The sequence below is a fragment of the Rhinichthys klamathensis genome, unplaced genomic scaffold, assembly GCF_029890125.1.
Source record: "Rhinichthys klamathensis goyatoka isolate OS25496 unplaced genomic scaffold, OSU_Roscu_1.1 h1tg000222l_1, whole genome shotgun sequence".
Classification (NCBI taxonomy): Eukaryota; Metazoa; Chordata; class Actinopteri; order Cypriniformes; family Leuciscidae; genus Rhinichthys; species Rhinichthys klamathensis.
In genome coordinates, this window is record NW_026606746.1 from 250,621 (window position 1) to 268,851 (window position 18,231).

Genomic DNA, 18,231 nt, shown 5'->3' on the forward strand with positions numbered 1-18,231 from the left:
AAATGTAGAGGAACAGACTGAATACAAATTTCAGATCGTTTTAAGAGTTTGGGTGTTTATTTGCACAATCTTATATCGTTGCATAATAAGCCGACACCAAATATAAATGCATTCAATGGCATTCCTTCATTGGTGTTCTGTTAGACAGTCAATTTGATATCAAGACCAGAGAAAAGTAGATTTTTACCAGAGTAAAAATTTGTAAATGTGGGATTTTTGTGTTGAATAATAAGATGTATATTAGAGGCTGCACCATTAATCGCTAAAAGTTCAAACACCAACGCGATCTTATTCCTAAATGACAATGATACCTTTGACGAAATCACACTGGAACATTCAGAACTGCGTTTGCGCCACCGCTGACCCAGAAAGAGCTCTTGTCGTGTATAGGTATGAAACTGTCTTTCCAACCACACAGTATCATTGTTTCTGTCAATGTATTATCACAGAAGTACTGGGATAAAAGTTGATAGTTGTAATATAAAACGGATGTCTACGGTAGAGATCAAATCGCCTTTTAAAAGAGACTTGGCACTTCAAATAAAGATTCTATCAATTACATTGGTATGAAACCAGGTGGAGACAAGTGACTGTTAAAAAAATGTAGGTCATTGAATCAAGATTCGTTCAAAAATGCGGATTCATCCCGTAATGAAGCAAGTGAAGTCTTTATGAGCGAGTCATTGAATCATTCATTCAAACTTGAATTATTTTAAATAGATCACAGAACTTAACATTTTGCCAGAACCTCTAGCAAATCACGTTATTTTGTTTAGTTGTCTGTTCAGAATCGTGGAAGAACCACAATCTCTATTCTCAATTTATCCAGAATCGTGCAGTTCTAATATAATAAGAAATGAATCTTGAGTAGCATCAATGTATGATACAGAGACAGACATTTATCTGAATGATCATGTGACACTGTTGACTGAAGTAATGATGCAGAAAATCAGTTGTCTTTCTTAAAAGACATAAAAAAAATATTATATATATAAAACTGTTATTTTAGATCGTTGTAATATTTCACAATATTATGTTGTTTTTTGTACACACAAATAAACATCCTTGAACAAACTTCAAATCATGGTGTAAAGTGGATAAGTACGGGAAAGAGTAAAAAGAGAAAAGAGTTAGTAACAATACTAACCTCTCATGGGTTTAGCCGTCCACCTCCTTAGACAGAGGAAAACAGGAAATAAGAAATATCAGTAAAGGTGGAGTAGAGATAGGCAGTTGTGTTAAGAAGAAAGGAATGTACATCAACATTACCCAATAATTTATCAGTTGTTTTAGGTTAATTACCTACAGACTCATTCTGTATATTAAAAGGTGTTTTTTCATATTTTATCATTTGAAAACATCTCCCATCATCAATTTGCAATAGGAAAAGTAGAAACATGAGAAAAAAAGGGACATTTAGTGACTTAATCATGCAAAGAGTATAAAAGCAGTGGATCGGAAAAATTTACAGGCGGTGTTCAAAATTCATCTGTTGTACTTTACAATAAGATCTCATTTGCTAACTTTAAAACATGCATTAACAAACAATGAAGAATTTTTACAGCATTTATTAACCTTTGATAATGTTAGTTAAGTGTTCATGTTAATTTACAGTGCAATAACTTTTTGATCTTAATGTATTTGTAAATGCTGAGATTTGCAATAAGATTAATAAATTGAATAAAAATAAGTATTTTTCTTTGTTAGTTCTTGTTCACTAATGTTAACAAATGTAATTTATTAAATGCATTATTGTAATTGTTACCATCGCATGTTTTTCTCCATATTGCTCAAAAAATAATCTAAAATATTACTGACATCTTGAATTGACTGTCAATCTGTAAATCACTGCCACCTTAAACAACTGCAATATATGTATAGAACAGTGATAAAGTGCCCCTATTATGTTTCTTCAAATATTACCTTTCATGTAGTGTTTAATACAGCTGTTTGTGAATGTAAAAAGTTTGCAAAGCTTTTGAGTTTTTGTCACTCAAAAGTGCATTTGAGTTATTGTCTCCCAAAAGAAAGAACCGAAATGTCCACAAATGTCTAGGCAAGGCAAGTTTATTTATATAGCACATTTCATACACTATTTTAATTCCTTTCTTTAAAGCACTTTGAATTGCCATAATCACAAAATAAAAGCAAGGACTTTTAAAAGAGATATATGATACAGTTATAAAATGAATTAAAAGATTAAAAAGAATATACATAGATCAACTTTTCATCTGGCAAAACGCCGGTGTATCATATTTTTCACAACGCGGTTTTACTCTGAGATTTTCCCATGGGGATTACACTGTGTCTGTGGTGTTCTTTTGGCGCACCTAAGAAATCTATTGGACGTCTCCGATGGACCCGATTTTCCCCTAAAACCAGACAGGAGGAGGTCTAGGACTGACTCACGGTGTAACCTCGGGTTCACTGCTGCCTCAGTCCGCACCCCAAAAACCCATTTGTTCGGAAGCTCTAGGAATGGAATCAATCCAGTCTGCATCCCACAGAACCTCGAGTTTAATTACACATCCAACTCGTCTACTTTGAGCCTTAAACACTAGTTGTAGTTGTAGCCAGGGGCGTCCATAAGGGGGGATAAAGGGGAACATTTTCTGGGACCCAGCCGCTAGGGGGGGGGCCCATGCAGTCCAGCAATAATTATGTTCATCCTAAATATAAGCAAAGGTTACCATATTTTATCTTTAACCAAAATAGCACCATTTATTGTTGAAAGTGAGAAAAAAATGCATTTTATTTAATGTTGCTTGAGTAAAATGTAGCCTGTGTCATAATGAAACACCCCTCTCCTGAAAATGATCTGAGTAGGCCGAGTAGGCTATTTTTTGTTGTACGTAACGCAAAGTCAAAACGCCAGTGCTTCGCGCCAGTTCGCGGTCAGCAGCGCAAGTGAGTGACACCCGATGGAGTGCGCGAATTGACACGGTAAGACCATAGACAGTAAAAGAAAAAGTAAGACCTATTGCTCACCACCTCCCCAGTGTGATTGAAGCAATCAATTGCCTAAAATCGTCCTGTAAATTATCTAATGAGGCCTTATCAGATGCGCGAGGACTGAGAGAATATTTCATGTCATTTACAGCAGTTGTCATGTGCACTGTCCGGCCACTAGTACTACAACATATCGAAGATGGGATGGAATTTGCTTCTGCTGAGTGGCAGCCTTAGATATTGGACAGGTCGTGGGAATGGGGTTGTTTCATGACAATTTTCTCTTTTTTTTTCATTGGTTGTTGCGTTAAATCGTACCCAGATACAATAGTGCTATTTTCTGATTGGCTTTTGTGTAGCTCGACTAACAACACAGGGGAGACGCGCTTGATTCCTGCCGGTCCAAAGTGAGAGCGGCGCGGCCAGAGACATTTTGGCCGCTGAGGCATTTTAAATATATTATAAATCGTTTTTCCGCGTGAGAAATACAATGTGTGGCGGGAGTGCGTGACGAAAGACCGAAATGAGTGACTGTCATGCTCAATGCGTGACACTTGAGAGCCCTGGGTGTGTGTGTGTAACTATACACACACACACCCCATCACTGAGTAAGTCTCTCTCAGTTAAATTTATGTGTTAATGTAGGAGAGAGAGAGAGAGAGAGAGAGAGAGAGAGAGAGAGAGAGAGAGAGAGAGAGAGAGAGAGAGAGAGAGAGAGAGAGAGCCCTGGGTGTGTGTGTGTAACTATACACACAGACACCCCATCACTGAGTAAGTCTCTCTCAGTTAAATTTATGTGTTAATGTAGGAGAGAGAGAGAGAGAGAGAGAGAGAGAGAGAGAGAGAGAGAGAGAGAGAGAGAGAGAGAGAGAGAGAGAGAGAGAGAGAGAGAGAGAGAGAGAGAGAGAGAGAGAGAGAGAGAGAGAGAGAGCACAGGCAAGATATGAGTAGCCTATTGCAGATTTGGGGAGGGCCCATTCACTGGACCTTTTCAGGGGCCCAGTCATTTCTGGGGCGGGCCTGGTTGTAGCTGAGGCCTGGAAGAGTTTAGTTCATGTAGTCAACATGTAGAGAAGATGATGTTTTCTGCACTGCAAAAAAAAATTCCACTTAACATGCACTACTAAAGGATGAGGATGTGCAGAGGCATGAACTGTTTATATCACTGTGTATACAAGTGCTGAGAAAGCCTCCGGAGCTGAAATTCGGATATGTTAATGGTAGTTTCATTTCAGACACGCGCTGTAAGTGGTAGACCAATCACAACAGACTGAGCCATCTGACCAATCAGAGCAGAGCAGGCTCTCAGAAAGGAGCGGTTTAGAGAGACTGAATCATTGATCGAACAGTTTCAGATACTGTGAGAAAAGAAGTGATGTTGCAATGCATATTGTGAGAAAATTAAAGTGTTTTTTGACCTTGGATGCATGTAAATCTATTGTAGGAGACTTTTAAAATGAAATTAAGAAACTTTAAAATAGCATAACAGGGGCACTTTAATACTTTTTTTTTGCCAGTTTAAGACCATCTGCATCAAGTGTTAGTTCCTCCTCGTACCAGACAGTGTAGATGGATTCTCACCTTGGCTGTGAGGGAAGGAATTGTTGAGCTGCTCGATGACGTCCTCTAATCCAGTGCTTGCATCCTGGGAGGGACTGGACAGCTCATCATCACCTGAAACACACAGCAGTGACCCAATTACAACTGAGAACTGACCTTAAAAACGCTGGAAGTTGTCCTGCCGCCCATGACATCTCATGTTCAAACAAGAGACAGTGTTTGCTTCCTGTATTATTGACTTAAAGGATAATATTGAAGGTGATGTTGAGGACTTTCCTACAGAGTACAACACAAATAAAAATGTTTCCAAAAATGTTAAAGGTGCATTGTGTAATATTTAAGAGGATCTATTGGCAGAAATTCAATTTCATCATATACATAACTATGTTTTCAGTGGTGTATGAAGACCTTACATAATGAACCTTCATGTTTTTATTACCTTAGAATGAGCCATTTCTATCTATATACACCACAGGTCCCCTTACATTGAAATAGCCATTTTGCGCCGACTGGTGTCTACAGTAGCCAAACGCATTTCGGCACTACGTTGTTCTTCGTGCAAAGAATCTAGCTAAAGTCAGCGAATAAAACACTGACACAATGATGAACAAATAACAATAATATTCGCAATAACATATCGTTTTACTGAATAATTAAGTAAAGCTAATTTCTTAATGTATCTTTGTAAAGAAACCTCATTGCTTAACTGGCTACTCTCTGCTGTCTCAGACGATGAAATATTTTCCTGTCGGAAAAGACTTTTCTTTGAGACTTGTCACATGGAAATAAAAATCAACAACAATTTTAAAAACAGATAAAGCTAACACAAAAAAAATTAGTAATTATAAAAGAAAGCCATTATAAAACATCACTATCTACCAAAATGTGAGATCATAGTCAACTTTTCTTTTAAATGTGTATCAGAATCATGGTTGTCACGATAGGAATTAACCTAGAAATAAATGAATGCTCTGGTTTCTGTTAAACACAAACAATAACTGTACAAAATAAACAGTTGAACGGGTAAAATATTAACTAAGAGGTTATAACATGTTAAAAAAGTTTAAGCATTTGGGGACTTGATCGATAAGAAAAGATATGAAAAATATGTATACTGTATTTGTGTAACAAAATGTTTAAGGTGCTGTAGTTGCTCTGTGGTTTTACACCTTTTGCTTTTTTGCAGTTCGTTTAAATGGTCTTGTGTTGTTATGAATATGTTTTAAAAGATCACAACATTCAAGAATTAAAACAACATATAATAACTAAACAAGAATTAGAAAATGTTGTGTGAAATCATTTCATATGAAGTACAGTACATCACACAACAGAAAACTGATGACTTTTGAAATTTCATGTCAACTACACAAATACCTCAATATTAAAAGGCATCCTTTTATACAGAATTGTAAAACTGTATACACCCACTAAATTGTGTCAGGTACTCAATCATCTTAAATCATAATTTGAGTACATTTATATTGAAAAATAGAACTTATGGCATATAAACCTATACATTCCAGTTCCAGGTATGTATGAAAACTCATAACTTAAGGGGAATCTTTCATCTAGATATATTAGAAAAATACAATAAAGGAAGGCATTATAGATAATCTGAATCATAAATATCAGAGTGCACTTGTAAAATGAATGGTGTTTGTTCTTCAAATACTGAAAGACAGCCAATTTTTTGGAACCTTGTTGGACTGTTTTCTCCATCAAAAGACAACAAATAAGATGTTGGCTAGCAGTTAAGGGCAAAATTTTTTATAAAAAAAACACTTCTTTTGTATTCACACAAATAAAAGCTCTGTGTTCCTTTTTGTTTGGCACAGATAAGAACATTGCCTCTTTTTATCGGTTCTGAAAATCTTTTTGCTGAAACCAGCCTGGGCTTCAAGCCAAGTCTTACAATGAAAGCTTCACAAGTACAGTTATTGAACATAGTTTGACTAGTTAACTGACCTGAATTGTAATTAAGAAATGAATATTTTCATTTTAACAGTGGTCAGAAAGAGGGGATTGTATTAATGACTAGATTTACTTTCACACAAGAAACACCAAAACGGAAGGGTTTTCTATTATTTTAACAGTTAATAAAGAATGTTATGTTTACACAACTGTCTACTGGTACTGTATATTTCAGTATCCTAAGCTAAGGATGTAACGTTTCTTTTAACAAGTCAATATGTAAGACTGACATAACACTGATTACTTCTTATTTGCCCTGCTTAAAATTTCAGAACACGTTAAATCTGTTTTTTTGGGAATAATACTGAAGGGTTAGGTTTAAACTGAAGTTGTTAGGGACATTTACCCATGGTCTCTGTGGTTTGGCTTGCGGCCACACGCAGTGAGGCCAGGCTGGTGTCAGATCTCGGAGAGGCAGTGGAGGGTGAGGACAGGGCAGTACCATTCACCTTGGACTCAGTCTGTGGCTAGGACATAGGCAGAAAGGAACCATATAGATTAGGCAGGGGACTGGACGCAGACATCAGCACTGGGTTGTGCTTCTGTATTTCCAGATTCATTTGAAAACATTCATTTATATATTTTCAATCTAAAACTTTCCCAAAACATTCATAATTGCAATATAAAACAAAAGCATGGGCTCTCAAGAGTTGCTGTGTTTTTGCATCATTCAGGTTTTAGAAATGAGACAGTCGGGCCAAATAAACATCACAAGGATACACACATAATAGTGGACGAGATGCCATTATTAAATATAAAAATAAAATAAACCAGACCGTTAAGTGTTTAAAAACATTCACAGATGTTAAAAAAAAAAAAAAAAAAAAAAATCAGTAAACATAAAAAATAATGTTCTTCCTTTGTCCTTTACATCGATATCCAAAAAGTTAAACAAGGTCTTATATGATATAATCTTATAATTTGACCCCATGAATTCTAGTGGTGTCCTGCAGCTATTCAAGCTCTATGTTATGATTTTAAATGCAAAGTATTTACAATTGTTACAAACTTCCTGCATGTCATTTTTTAATGCATCTGTCACAAACACCTAATTATTTCCCATATTTTAATGTTGATTTGGTGCTCAAGAAAGGTATTTTGTGGAAACTGTGATTTGAAAGGATTCTTTGATGAATAATAGAAAGTATTAAAAAACCTGCATTTATTTTAATTTCTATTTAACAATAAAAGTGTATATTTTTAATCAATTTAATGCATCCTTGCTGACTACAAGTATTAATTTCTTTTAAAAAAAATATTACCAACCCCAAACTTTTGAACAGTATTAGCATATTCAGCATTGTTCTTAGAAGTTTTACAATTACCATAAATGTTGACCACTGTACACGCTCATATATTATTTACAAGTGTATCTTAAAATGAATACTTAACTGCAATTAAATCTTACCAGTACCTAAAAATAATTCGCTTAAATGATGAAATGGTTTGTCACTGCACAACTATTTAAAGTTACTAAAACCGCATTACACGTGCTTTAATGAGTGTGTTTAAACCATCTACCATTAACAATTTATAACACAAGACCAGACATCCCTCTTGCATAAAGAATGATGGTTCTGGTGATTTCATTTCTCTTCCTGAGATTTTTGTCAAACCAAACACATGAGCATATGTTAAACATCAGAACATGTTTATTAACAAATAACAGAGATAGAAATGTAAGTAATTGATGCTATTAAAATAAAATAAAACATACAGTGGTAGGCAAAAGCCTTGTTTGTCAGTGTAATGAAAAATCTTTTTGGATAAAACTGAAGATGGTAAACAAAAAACATCAGAGAAGTGAAGCCAATTATCCATTGGCTTTGAACAAAGGGAGAGATATTTATCCACGTTCATTTAGTCTGGTTCTTGCTTCGGCCAAGCGGCCACTGGAAGCAGCATGAGATGCTGGAGATTTTAGTTCAAAGGGTCCACAGAGAACACATGAAGCCATTTCTTCTAAGAAAAAAAATCTGATATACATTCCATTTGGCAGAGACCCCCAGTCAACTAATGTTTTTTGAGAAGTATGCATCGAGACATTACGCTTGATTCATCGAGACATGATGCAGACAGAATATCCAATTTCCACTCAATTCAAGCTGAAGACTTCTGAAGAAGTTGACATCAAACAAACTCCACAAAACAAATTACAGAGAGAAATTGGTCGCTTGAGGACGAATGACAGGTTCTTTTGGCAACCAAAAAGACCTGGCATTCATCCTCAGCTTCAATAAGGGCAAAGTATTGTGGAACCTGAAAATAACAGGATCAATAAAGCCTGTAGTGCAATATTGTATCGATCAATAAAGTAAGGTAGGTAAAAATTCAACTATGTATCTTGAAACAATCGGTTACAAGCAACACTGTATGTGCTATGCTGCCAATTACGACAAAAGAAAAAAGTAATCCATCTGAAGAAAAAAAGCCTATTCAAACCATATCTGGTCAGAAGAGCAAATAAACTGATCGAATTGAACCAAACCAAACCCTTGAATTATTATTAGAGTACAACATTTAGGTGTGAAGGAGTCCATAAATTTGCATTCATTTTAAAATATTGTAGTACATGTATTTATGCTAAAATGATTGAGTGTGAATACGACTGTATTCTTAATATGATCAATATCATTTATGCTGTTATTATACAGAACATGTGTCCTGCAAGGACAACAAACAGAGATGTCTGCATTCAAACAAAACAACATTAATCAACAATATTCCATGTTATTATAGTATAGGTCTTTGGTTTAGACATCTATGAAAAATTCCATATACTGCCATTTCAAAACTCAAAGAGACAAAAGGTCAATTTGTAAATATAAACTACATTAAAAATCTTTGATACATTTTTATTTTAAAACAAAGCCTTTAATCCACACGTTTGCAGAGAATATTAATACATCTTTAAACAGATGGAACATTTCAGGAAGATTGTGTCAAAATATATAAACATTTTCTTTATTCACCCTGACAGCATCTAAATTTAGCATAAATATCTCCTGCAACAATTTCAAATTGATCAAACTATTCCATATTTTCATAACTTCTAAAAACAGCACACTAAAAAAAAAAAAACCTAGTGAGCTGCCATCCTAGTCTTTTAAGACACCTCATTTCAGCCAAATTCTAAGGAAATATTACATGTGTCCTTCACGGATCATAGACAAGATAATGCCAGAATGCATTGCAATCACTCAAGAGAAACGTCAACTATAAATATACTTAATATATATATTAGGGCTGCACAATTCATTTGTATTTTAATCGTGATAACGATATCTGCTTCTCTCGATTAATTAAAAATAATTGTTGTGAAATTTTCCTGAAAACGTTTTGACAATTTGACGTTCTCGTTATCTTGCATCGGTGACTAGCCTCCGCTATCTTTCCTGCTTAGTTGTCAGATGTCAAGAGCATAAATCTCCCAAACGGAGATTTTCTCTTAAAGGATACATTTTCTATCCAGTGTTTTACTTAATCTTCCCAACCTGGCAATCATGGCACACTCTCTCTGGGCTGCAAAAAAGCACAGATGATTTAACAATGCCGACAAACATGTATGTTGACGTTTAGCGATGTCCTCTGAAATTCTGCTTGAATAAAAGTGTCATGCAGCCAGTGTGTGTTCCTTCACGATGCTGCGTCTGCGATTTGCGGCTACTAAATCTGCGAGTGAACCTTCTCTGTGACTAACTGTAATAAATCCAAATATGAATCTCAACCATATTGTTGGCGATCATGGTTGGTGAATAAATGCCTCTTTGCTACATCAGAAAGTACAAATTTAACACTTAAAATGACTGGAATTTAGATTAGGAGCCACCGTTTTTGTATTGATTTTCCATTTGATGAAGCTATCAGAGTTGGTTAAATGAAGTCTATGCGCCACCAACAGGCCTATTAGGAGAAGTACAAGTATATATACTAATCTTTCTCTGGAACATCTGTATATGAATCGTGATTATAATTTTTGAACAATATAGTTGAACCATTATCGTGCAGCCCTAATATACATTAATATACTGAAAAATATTGTCAAAACTGACTTTCCCCACAAAATTAATTATTTTATATTTGACTACAAATTTGACAAACATTAAAAGCCAAATATTGACATTAAAATATAATCAATGCACAGAGCATTTAATTTCTTCTGTCGACAATCAAAAGGAACCACATGAACAGACCATGATTAGAAAGATGCCTTATAAATGACCAGTGTGCAATCTGAAGACATTTACACTCAATCCAAGTTCAGATGTAAGACGGGAGGCTGACACAACCGGTTGATTTTTATTTCTTTACCAACAGTTCCAAAGTGTTGTTATTTACTGCCAGTGAGTATAAGCATCAATCAATTCTTAAGGATATGCACCACCCACCTGCTCAAGTAACTGTCTAAGGCGTTTGAGCTGTGATTCCAGCTGTTTGTTGTGATCCTCCAGGATTTGCATTCTTGCTTCCAAACGTCCCTTGTGCTGCCGCAGTAGTTTGGCCTCCGCGATCAGTTCTGCGTCCCGTGGACTCTGGGGCGAGGCCGGCAGCATCTGTGGGGGTGAGGGCAGCGGCGACAGCCCCTTGTGGTCGTGTGCCTTCTTCAGACGATCGTACTCTGACTGCAGCTTCCTGCACAACAATGACAACAACTTCAGAAAGAAGCACGGAAAATAGCGACGGGTGATTCTGACAAATAAATAAGCATATGCTGTTAGCACGGACTGCTCATGTTTTGTGGCTCAGTTGGCACACCATCCAGCAAAATACACTATTGTTCAAAAGTTATCATAAGGAATGTTTTTTTAAAGAAATTAATACTTTTTTTTTTTCAGCAAGGATGCATTAAATCCTGGAAAAAAGCATCACTGTTTCCACAAAAAAAATAGGCAGCACAACTGTTTTCAACATTGATAATAAGAAACAATTATTCTTGAATAGCAAATCAGCATATTAGAATGATTTCTGAAGGATCATGTGACACTGAAGACTGGAGTAAAGATGCTGAAAATTCAGCTTTGCCATCACATGAATAAATGACATTTTAAAATATATTAAAACAGTAATATTTTAAAACGGTATTTTAAATTTCTATAAAACATTTTTTACTGTTTTTATGATCAAATAAATGCATCCTTGGTGAGACCTTACCGACCCCAAACTTTTGAATAGCTGTGTATAAAATATAAACAATATTTTTGAATTCATTTTTGAAATAATTCTTATATTTTTTAAAATACTAAATCTGTTTTTATTATTTCTGCATTCACACTTTTAATATAGGGCACTGTGTTTAATATTAGACTCCAATGTGTAGCCCACATACTTGACTCAGCAGTGTGGGAAGAGTCGTGCCATCTAGGTAGTACTTGGATGGTGAATTTGAGAACCACTGATCGAAAGTACAAACAAATATTGAAATGGATTAATATTACAAAACACAGTTGAGTTGATATAGAAAGATATAGGAAGCATCTCTGTTGTAAAAGTTGATCAGCCTGTTTATTTTGCTATCCTAACTATGGCACTATGGTTTTATTATTTGCATTAAGCACTGCATTTTTGCGGAAAACATTTTCAGTTGGCAAACGACCATTTGAAAAAAAATCACTAATCTAAAGCATGGCACTTTTATTAAAATATGTGATTTAATAAACTGCCGTAAATGCAGTTTGTCGTGACAAACATTAGCTCATTGCATTTCATTTTAAAACCAATCATTTGAATTGTAAAGAAAGCGGTCATGCAATCAAACCTGTTCTCCTGCTCCAGATCGCTGAGAACTCTCTCAAGCTCTCCCTTCTCTTCAGACTCCATTGAGATGAGGATCTGAGCGGGGCTCTGCGGCTGGCTGAGTGGAGAGCCTTGATTCAGACTCTGGCAGTAATGCTGGATCAGCAGATGCTCATCATCCCTACAATAACAACAACAGCACTCCATTTCCAGTTCACTACATTACATCCATTGCTCAAGTTTTCAATTAACATTTGCTGCCTCAAACTCTAAATAACTGAAAAACACGCCAGCTCAATCGGCTTGTGAGAAGTAAGCTGGTCTAAAAACAATCCTATTGTTTTAATACCACACACACAAAAAAAACTGCAGTATAAGAGCATTTGCATGTAATCGTTTTATTGTGATTTAATACGATTTAATATTATGAGTTTATTACTGATCTCTAACACTTTGTGTATGAGTGGAAAGAGCTGATATTCACCCGGAAAATGAAAATTAATTTAGAATGGCAAGAGAGTAAGAAAATAACCTTCCTTTTTGGAGGAACACATCCTATAAGAAGTTGCTGCACTTTCATAAAAGGAGAGGTTGTTATGCCACCACAAGCATTTAAATGTATGCAGGTGCTCAGACATTTGTGAGTAGATCGGTTTTAGGTACTTTCACACACTATTACATTCATATACTATGCATATGAATACTATGTACAGTAGAGTGTAAAAGAGATGCAAGCTCACATGCTTTCATTGGGCGATACATTGTCATTCATATATGAGCCATTTCGGTTCTCCATTTCAGCTAGCCTGTGAAAACACAACATCTTTCTGTACTCATTCATAAACAGCTCATGCAGTTGCTTTCATTCATGTCAGTAAGGCACCACTGTTCCAGCTCACGTGCTTCACATCAACACAAATGCATTTCGTTTGTTACTAAACTCTGCAAGCAACATTCTGATATTATTTGTGAAATATTTCTGGTTAAAAAACTCATTTCAAACTCACGGAAATATATCAACCACGTTATAAATGGTACAAAATTTCAACTGGATGACACATTTGTACCATTGCACGGTATACACCATCACATTACACGGCCCTAATGCAATGCAAGTCTGGTCTCCTAAATATACAGTTACATAGTAACACCGAAATTACCATGCTGAAAAAGACTCACCTGCTAGCGTAATGCTCGATGCGTGAGTGGGTGTCGTCATGGGAGAGTTGTGGGGAAGATGACGGCCTACCAGTGACAGAAGAGCAAAGATCAGAAAACACAGATGAACAGGACTAAACTGAACAGGGTTTTCGCAATGATGCCATAGAACAACCATTTCGTTTTTCCCAAAGAACCTCTTAGTGAACAGTTTTTAAAGGGATAGTTCAACCAAAAATGGAAATTCTGTCATTTATTACTCACCCTCATGTCGCTCCAAACTTCAACTTCGTTCATCTTCGGAACACAAATGAAGATATTTTTGATGAAATCTTGGAGCTTTCTGTCCCTCCGTAGACGGCTACGCAACTACCACTTTGACGCTTCAAAAAGTTTATAAAGAGATCATAAAACGAATCCATATGAATCAAGCAGTTGTCAATTTTCGGAAGAGTTTTGCGATCTCTTTATGAACTTTTTAAAGCCTTAATGTGGTAGTTGCATAGCCGATCAAAAAGATCTTCTTTTGTGTTGAACGCAATTCTTACAGGTTTGGAGCGACATGAGGGTGAGTAATTAATGACAGAATTTTCATTTTGGGGTGAACTATCCCTTTAAAAGAAACATTTTTTTGTTCCTAGTGTGGAGAATATTTTATTACTCTAAAGAACCTTTAAAACTATAAAGAGCTATAAAGTTCCATTGATGTTAAAGGTTCTCCATGGAACCATAGATAAAGAATAATAATAAAGAACCTTTATTTTTAAGACTGATATTATGGCGGAACAACATTTTATAAACTACAAAAAAAAAATCAAGTCACTATGAAGACTATTTTCTGATAAAATCAAACATAAGGATAGTAAACAATGATATTAAATAGTAATCATGTGGATTTGTATGTTCACTTATTTTAGGGTGACATACTGTCTCTTGAGATGTGCATAGTTCATTGCAGCTTATGATTCAGTTCAGTTTGGTCAAAGAAAATAACATTTTCCCAATATTTTGAGCTGCATTCCTGGTTAAAGAAAAATACATACTGCTGTTCAAACGTTTGGGGTTGGTAGGATTTTTGTTCCCCATGTTTTTGAAAGATCCTTATTAAAAAGGAAATGAAAAGAAAAGAACAATCTTAAAGACACCAAAATTTTGAACAGTCATGTACCTGTATATAACAGTGAGTTTTACACCCAGCGACTTTAACATTAATGATAACCCTGCTTAAAAGAGCACCTTATACCCTAAACCACTGTATCATGTTAATCTTGCAGATGAACGGTAGAAGTCATGGGATGAACACGTTCCAAAATATCTCACAATTCGGATGATGAAAGATGAGTGTTTCATGGAGACTTGTGTATAATTTCACACAGATCAGTAGAAGATTTCAACAATGTACTTAAATGAATCACTTGTGATAGTTTATCATTTAATGTTTGCTGACTAATATGACACTGGCCATAGACATTGGCGCTGACGCCCATCTAAGTGAATCATCCAATAGGAACATCATTTACTGATGTCATTGTAGAAACTTCAGATTAATTTAAAGAGAGCACCAGCCTTTCAAATTTTCATTTCAATTTAAAATACTCTCAATTTCACTCATGTGAATTTGTCAAGTCACATTTTAACTGATGTGAAAATCCTGAATGTTCTTTCTAAACTTCTATTCTGCGGATGAATCACCAAACGGCACTGTTAGCATCATGTGATCCAGTGAGCAGGTGCTCAATGTGATTTGTGTGTGAGAGTGTTGGTGTGTAGATGTACTCACGGATGGTCAACAGGCCAGAAGTTGATCAGTGTAACAGGACTGCAAGACAAAAAAGATGAGATGATGGACAGGACAAGTAGATGCACTGAAAGCATGATGGTGACATGGTTCATTGTTCATGGAAGCACCAAACACACAAACCCACTGATATGACAACACAGTTAAACCCCAAAGCATTTTCAGTGGCCAATAACATACACATCACAATCAACTCTCTTCCAAAAAATGTGTTTCTTGATAAATAGTTTGATCCAACATTGTTGGTTGTGTGTTGGGGTTAAAATGAAAAAAATGTTAAAGAATAATGTGTGTATGCATTTAGCACTGCTTTACAATTAGACTGCACACATTTGCAGCTGCTCCTCTACAGGGGGAAAAATAATTCCACAGCATAAACACTCCTACTGTGAAAACGAGTAATGATCAATGCACACGGTAAAGCAGAAAAAACAAGCAAAACTCTTGCAGCTGCAATTTAAGGTTACCAAGAGTTCAGTCAGCTTTATTTGTCTTGTTTAGTGGCATACCAGTTTTATACCGTTTGACCATTTAGTACCGTTTAAATGTTTTGCTATGGAATTTTTGGCTGAACAACATCAGCGGCCAAAATGTAGTTGCATTCATAAATTTCCTAAAATTAGGAACCTTTAAAATAGTATAATAGGGGCACTTTAATTTTGCTCTTGATAGTATCTACAGTCGCAGTGTGATGTGCACAGTGCTTTTTATAATAACGGTCCTACCAGCAGTCACGTGTCTACACACAAAGAAGTGAACACATAAAAATAAAAAAATCACTGGTCTCACGTCTCCATGTTGTCTCCTTCAAGGATGGTTTGGACAGGGAGGTAACCCATGCGAGGATGCTTGGCAAAATAGCGCTTCGTCCTAAACTTGTTCTTCAACACCTTAGCAAAGTCTCTCACGTCCTCTCCTGACGTCGTCTGAAGTAAAAGGACACAGAGACATAAAAAGTCATAACCTGCACTTTAATCTTGAAATGTGTTGACTGCTATTTACACCAGAAACTAAATTCTACATGCAATGCAATGAATGCTGTAATCTACAATGTATATGCCAAGCACACAGTGATGCAAGAAACCTACCGGTGTGCAATATTCAACCATAGGGTACTGCATCTTGTGACCTTTGGCCACTCTGCCAGAAAAGAAGCAGCTTTGGCAGATATCATAGTTAAAGTGCTTTAAACTTCGGTACCTGTTGAGATCAGACAAACAAACAATAAGATCAGTGTTAAAGTCATTGGCATTTAAAACATCATGGATCCATAGCAACATGCAAGCATGATCATTTCCCAGAAAGGTGCAGTTACATCTTAATCCTCCAGGTGGAGATGTTCCCTGTTCTCACCTACTCTCAATAGGGAGCATATTACAGACTGATTTTGTACATCCTACTTAAAGGGAGGGTTCACCAAAATAACTTTCTGTCAGCATTTACTCACCTAGTACATACACTACAACTGTTTTTCCACTGTGATAATAATAAGAAATGTTTCTTGAGCAGCAAATCAGCATATTAGAATGATCTCAGAAGGATCATGTGACACTGAAGACTAGAGTAATGATGCTGAAAATTCAGCTTTGCCATAACAGGAATAATTTACATTTTAAATCGTATTCAAATAGAACACAGTTCTTTTAATTTGCAATAATATTTAGCAATATTACTGTTATTGTAATTTAGTTTTTCCAGTTTTAACGGGGTTTTTTTAAACACTAAAAACTTTTTTTTTTAAATAGAAGTGTAAGACGGGTTTTGAATAACATGAGATTTTGAACGACAGGTTGAGTTAATAAAAGTTTTCTTATTTTGGCATGATATCAAAAATGACCCTGTTTACTTTTTCATAAATGCCACTTATCTTGTGTACAATTCATCAGCGCAAGTTTTTCTGGTGATTTTTTTTTTCCTACATTTTTTTTTCTTTCTTAATCTCTCCAACAACTTTTCTCTTCTGCATACGAAACTAGAGGCACAAAGAGGAAATAATAATATTATAGTCATAGACTAAAATCCCTGATTTCAAAGGATAAAACAGACAAAAGTCCTGTTCCACAATATTTCTCACAGAACATCAATGCGACATGACAAGTGAAAATGTCTTTAAAACATTTTTGTGTCAGTTTCTGTCAATATTTTTTTGGGGGGGATTTTAAACTTTATATTTAAGTGCTACAAAAATGAATCATGCTATAAATCAGTGGTTCTCAAGTGGTTTTGCTAGATTTTGCATTGGACCCAAGTGGTGACCCAACACAGCAAATTGTACAAAATGTCCTTAAAATCATTCCCCGAAATGTATTAATGACTAAACTCTTTACATAATATAATATGAATAGGAAAGCTGAACATTTTGTTAATAAACAACATCAGAAGTGTGATTTTTCAGCCTAACACATACAACAACACAAGGCAAAACTTAGTACAAGTATTAGACAGATTATCAAGCAACAGAATATAAAAGAAGACAGAGTCAGACCTGAGCCAAAAAAAAATCTCTTTTGAAAGAAGTACACCAACAAATAAGAGCAGGAAGAAAGTAAACAGGGTCAACTTTGATACCATGTAGACTTTAAAGTCAAATATCAAAAAAACACTACAAGTAGGACTGTGTTCTCCCACCAATAAAACCTCTAACAGAAGAGAATAAACACTGCAGCATTTTGAGCCTCAAAACACAGACAAAGTTCTTCTTTATCAACGTCTGCCTTGAAGTTTGGTGCAATGCTTAAAAATTCATAAAAAAAAGTGCTGAGACTTTTAAAGCACCTGAGGCAAAATCAGTCATTCTGAATAATAGCACTAAAGAAAAGGTCCATACCTGAAGCCAATAATAGGACATTCCTTACAAATGTTGCATTTAGCCTGGTGCTTTGCTGTCTCAGCGGCCGCCACACGGTGAAGGACAGGAAGCCAAACCATCGACTGAGGTTCTAAACGCATCCAGTCCAAGAAAACTGAAGCTTCTAGCTCTGGTTTGTTATTGGCCTTCATATCAGAGCAAAAGAAAATAAAACTGATAAAAACACTGAATAGACTGAGGAAATGTACAGAGT

At 35.7% G+C, this 18,231-nt stretch overlaps 1 protein-coding gene across 9 annotated transcripts in view; it reads right to left on the minus strand.

Moving 5' to 3' along the window:
- Positions 1-18,231, minus strand: part of dmd (dystrophin) — a 108,296-nt gene that overhangs the window by 615 nt on the left and 89,450 nt on the right. For 3 of the 9 annotated variants that reach the window (XM_056264551.1, XM_056264549.1, XM_056264550.1), the window contains 10 exons: positions 17,997-18,163; positions 16,258-16,369; positions 15,959-16,095; positions 15,152-15,190; positions 13,393-13,458; positions 12,954-13,019; positions 12,236-12,394; positions 10,869-11,112; positions 6,827-6,947; positions 4,531-4,623 (listed from right to left, as the gene is read on the minus strand). In XM_056264551.1, the coding sequence (XP_056120526.1) occupies positions 4,531-4,623; positions 6,827-6,947; positions 10,869-11,112; positions 12,236-12,394; positions 12,954-13,019; positions 13,393-13,458; positions 15,152-15,190; positions 15,959-16,095; positions 16,258-16,369; positions 17,997-18,163 (1,204 nt within the window). Of the gene's footprint in view, positions 1-1,147; positions 1,174-4,530; positions 4,624-6,826; positions 6,948-10,868; positions 11,113-12,235; positions 12,395-12,953; positions 13,020-13,392; positions 13,459-15,151; positions 15,191-15,958; positions 16,096-16,257; positions 16,370-17,996; positions 18,164-18,231 lie in introns of all 9 variants that reach the window. The other 6 variants (XM_056264546.1, XM_056264545.1, XR_008808321.1 and 3 more) reach the window with 6 other exon arrangements.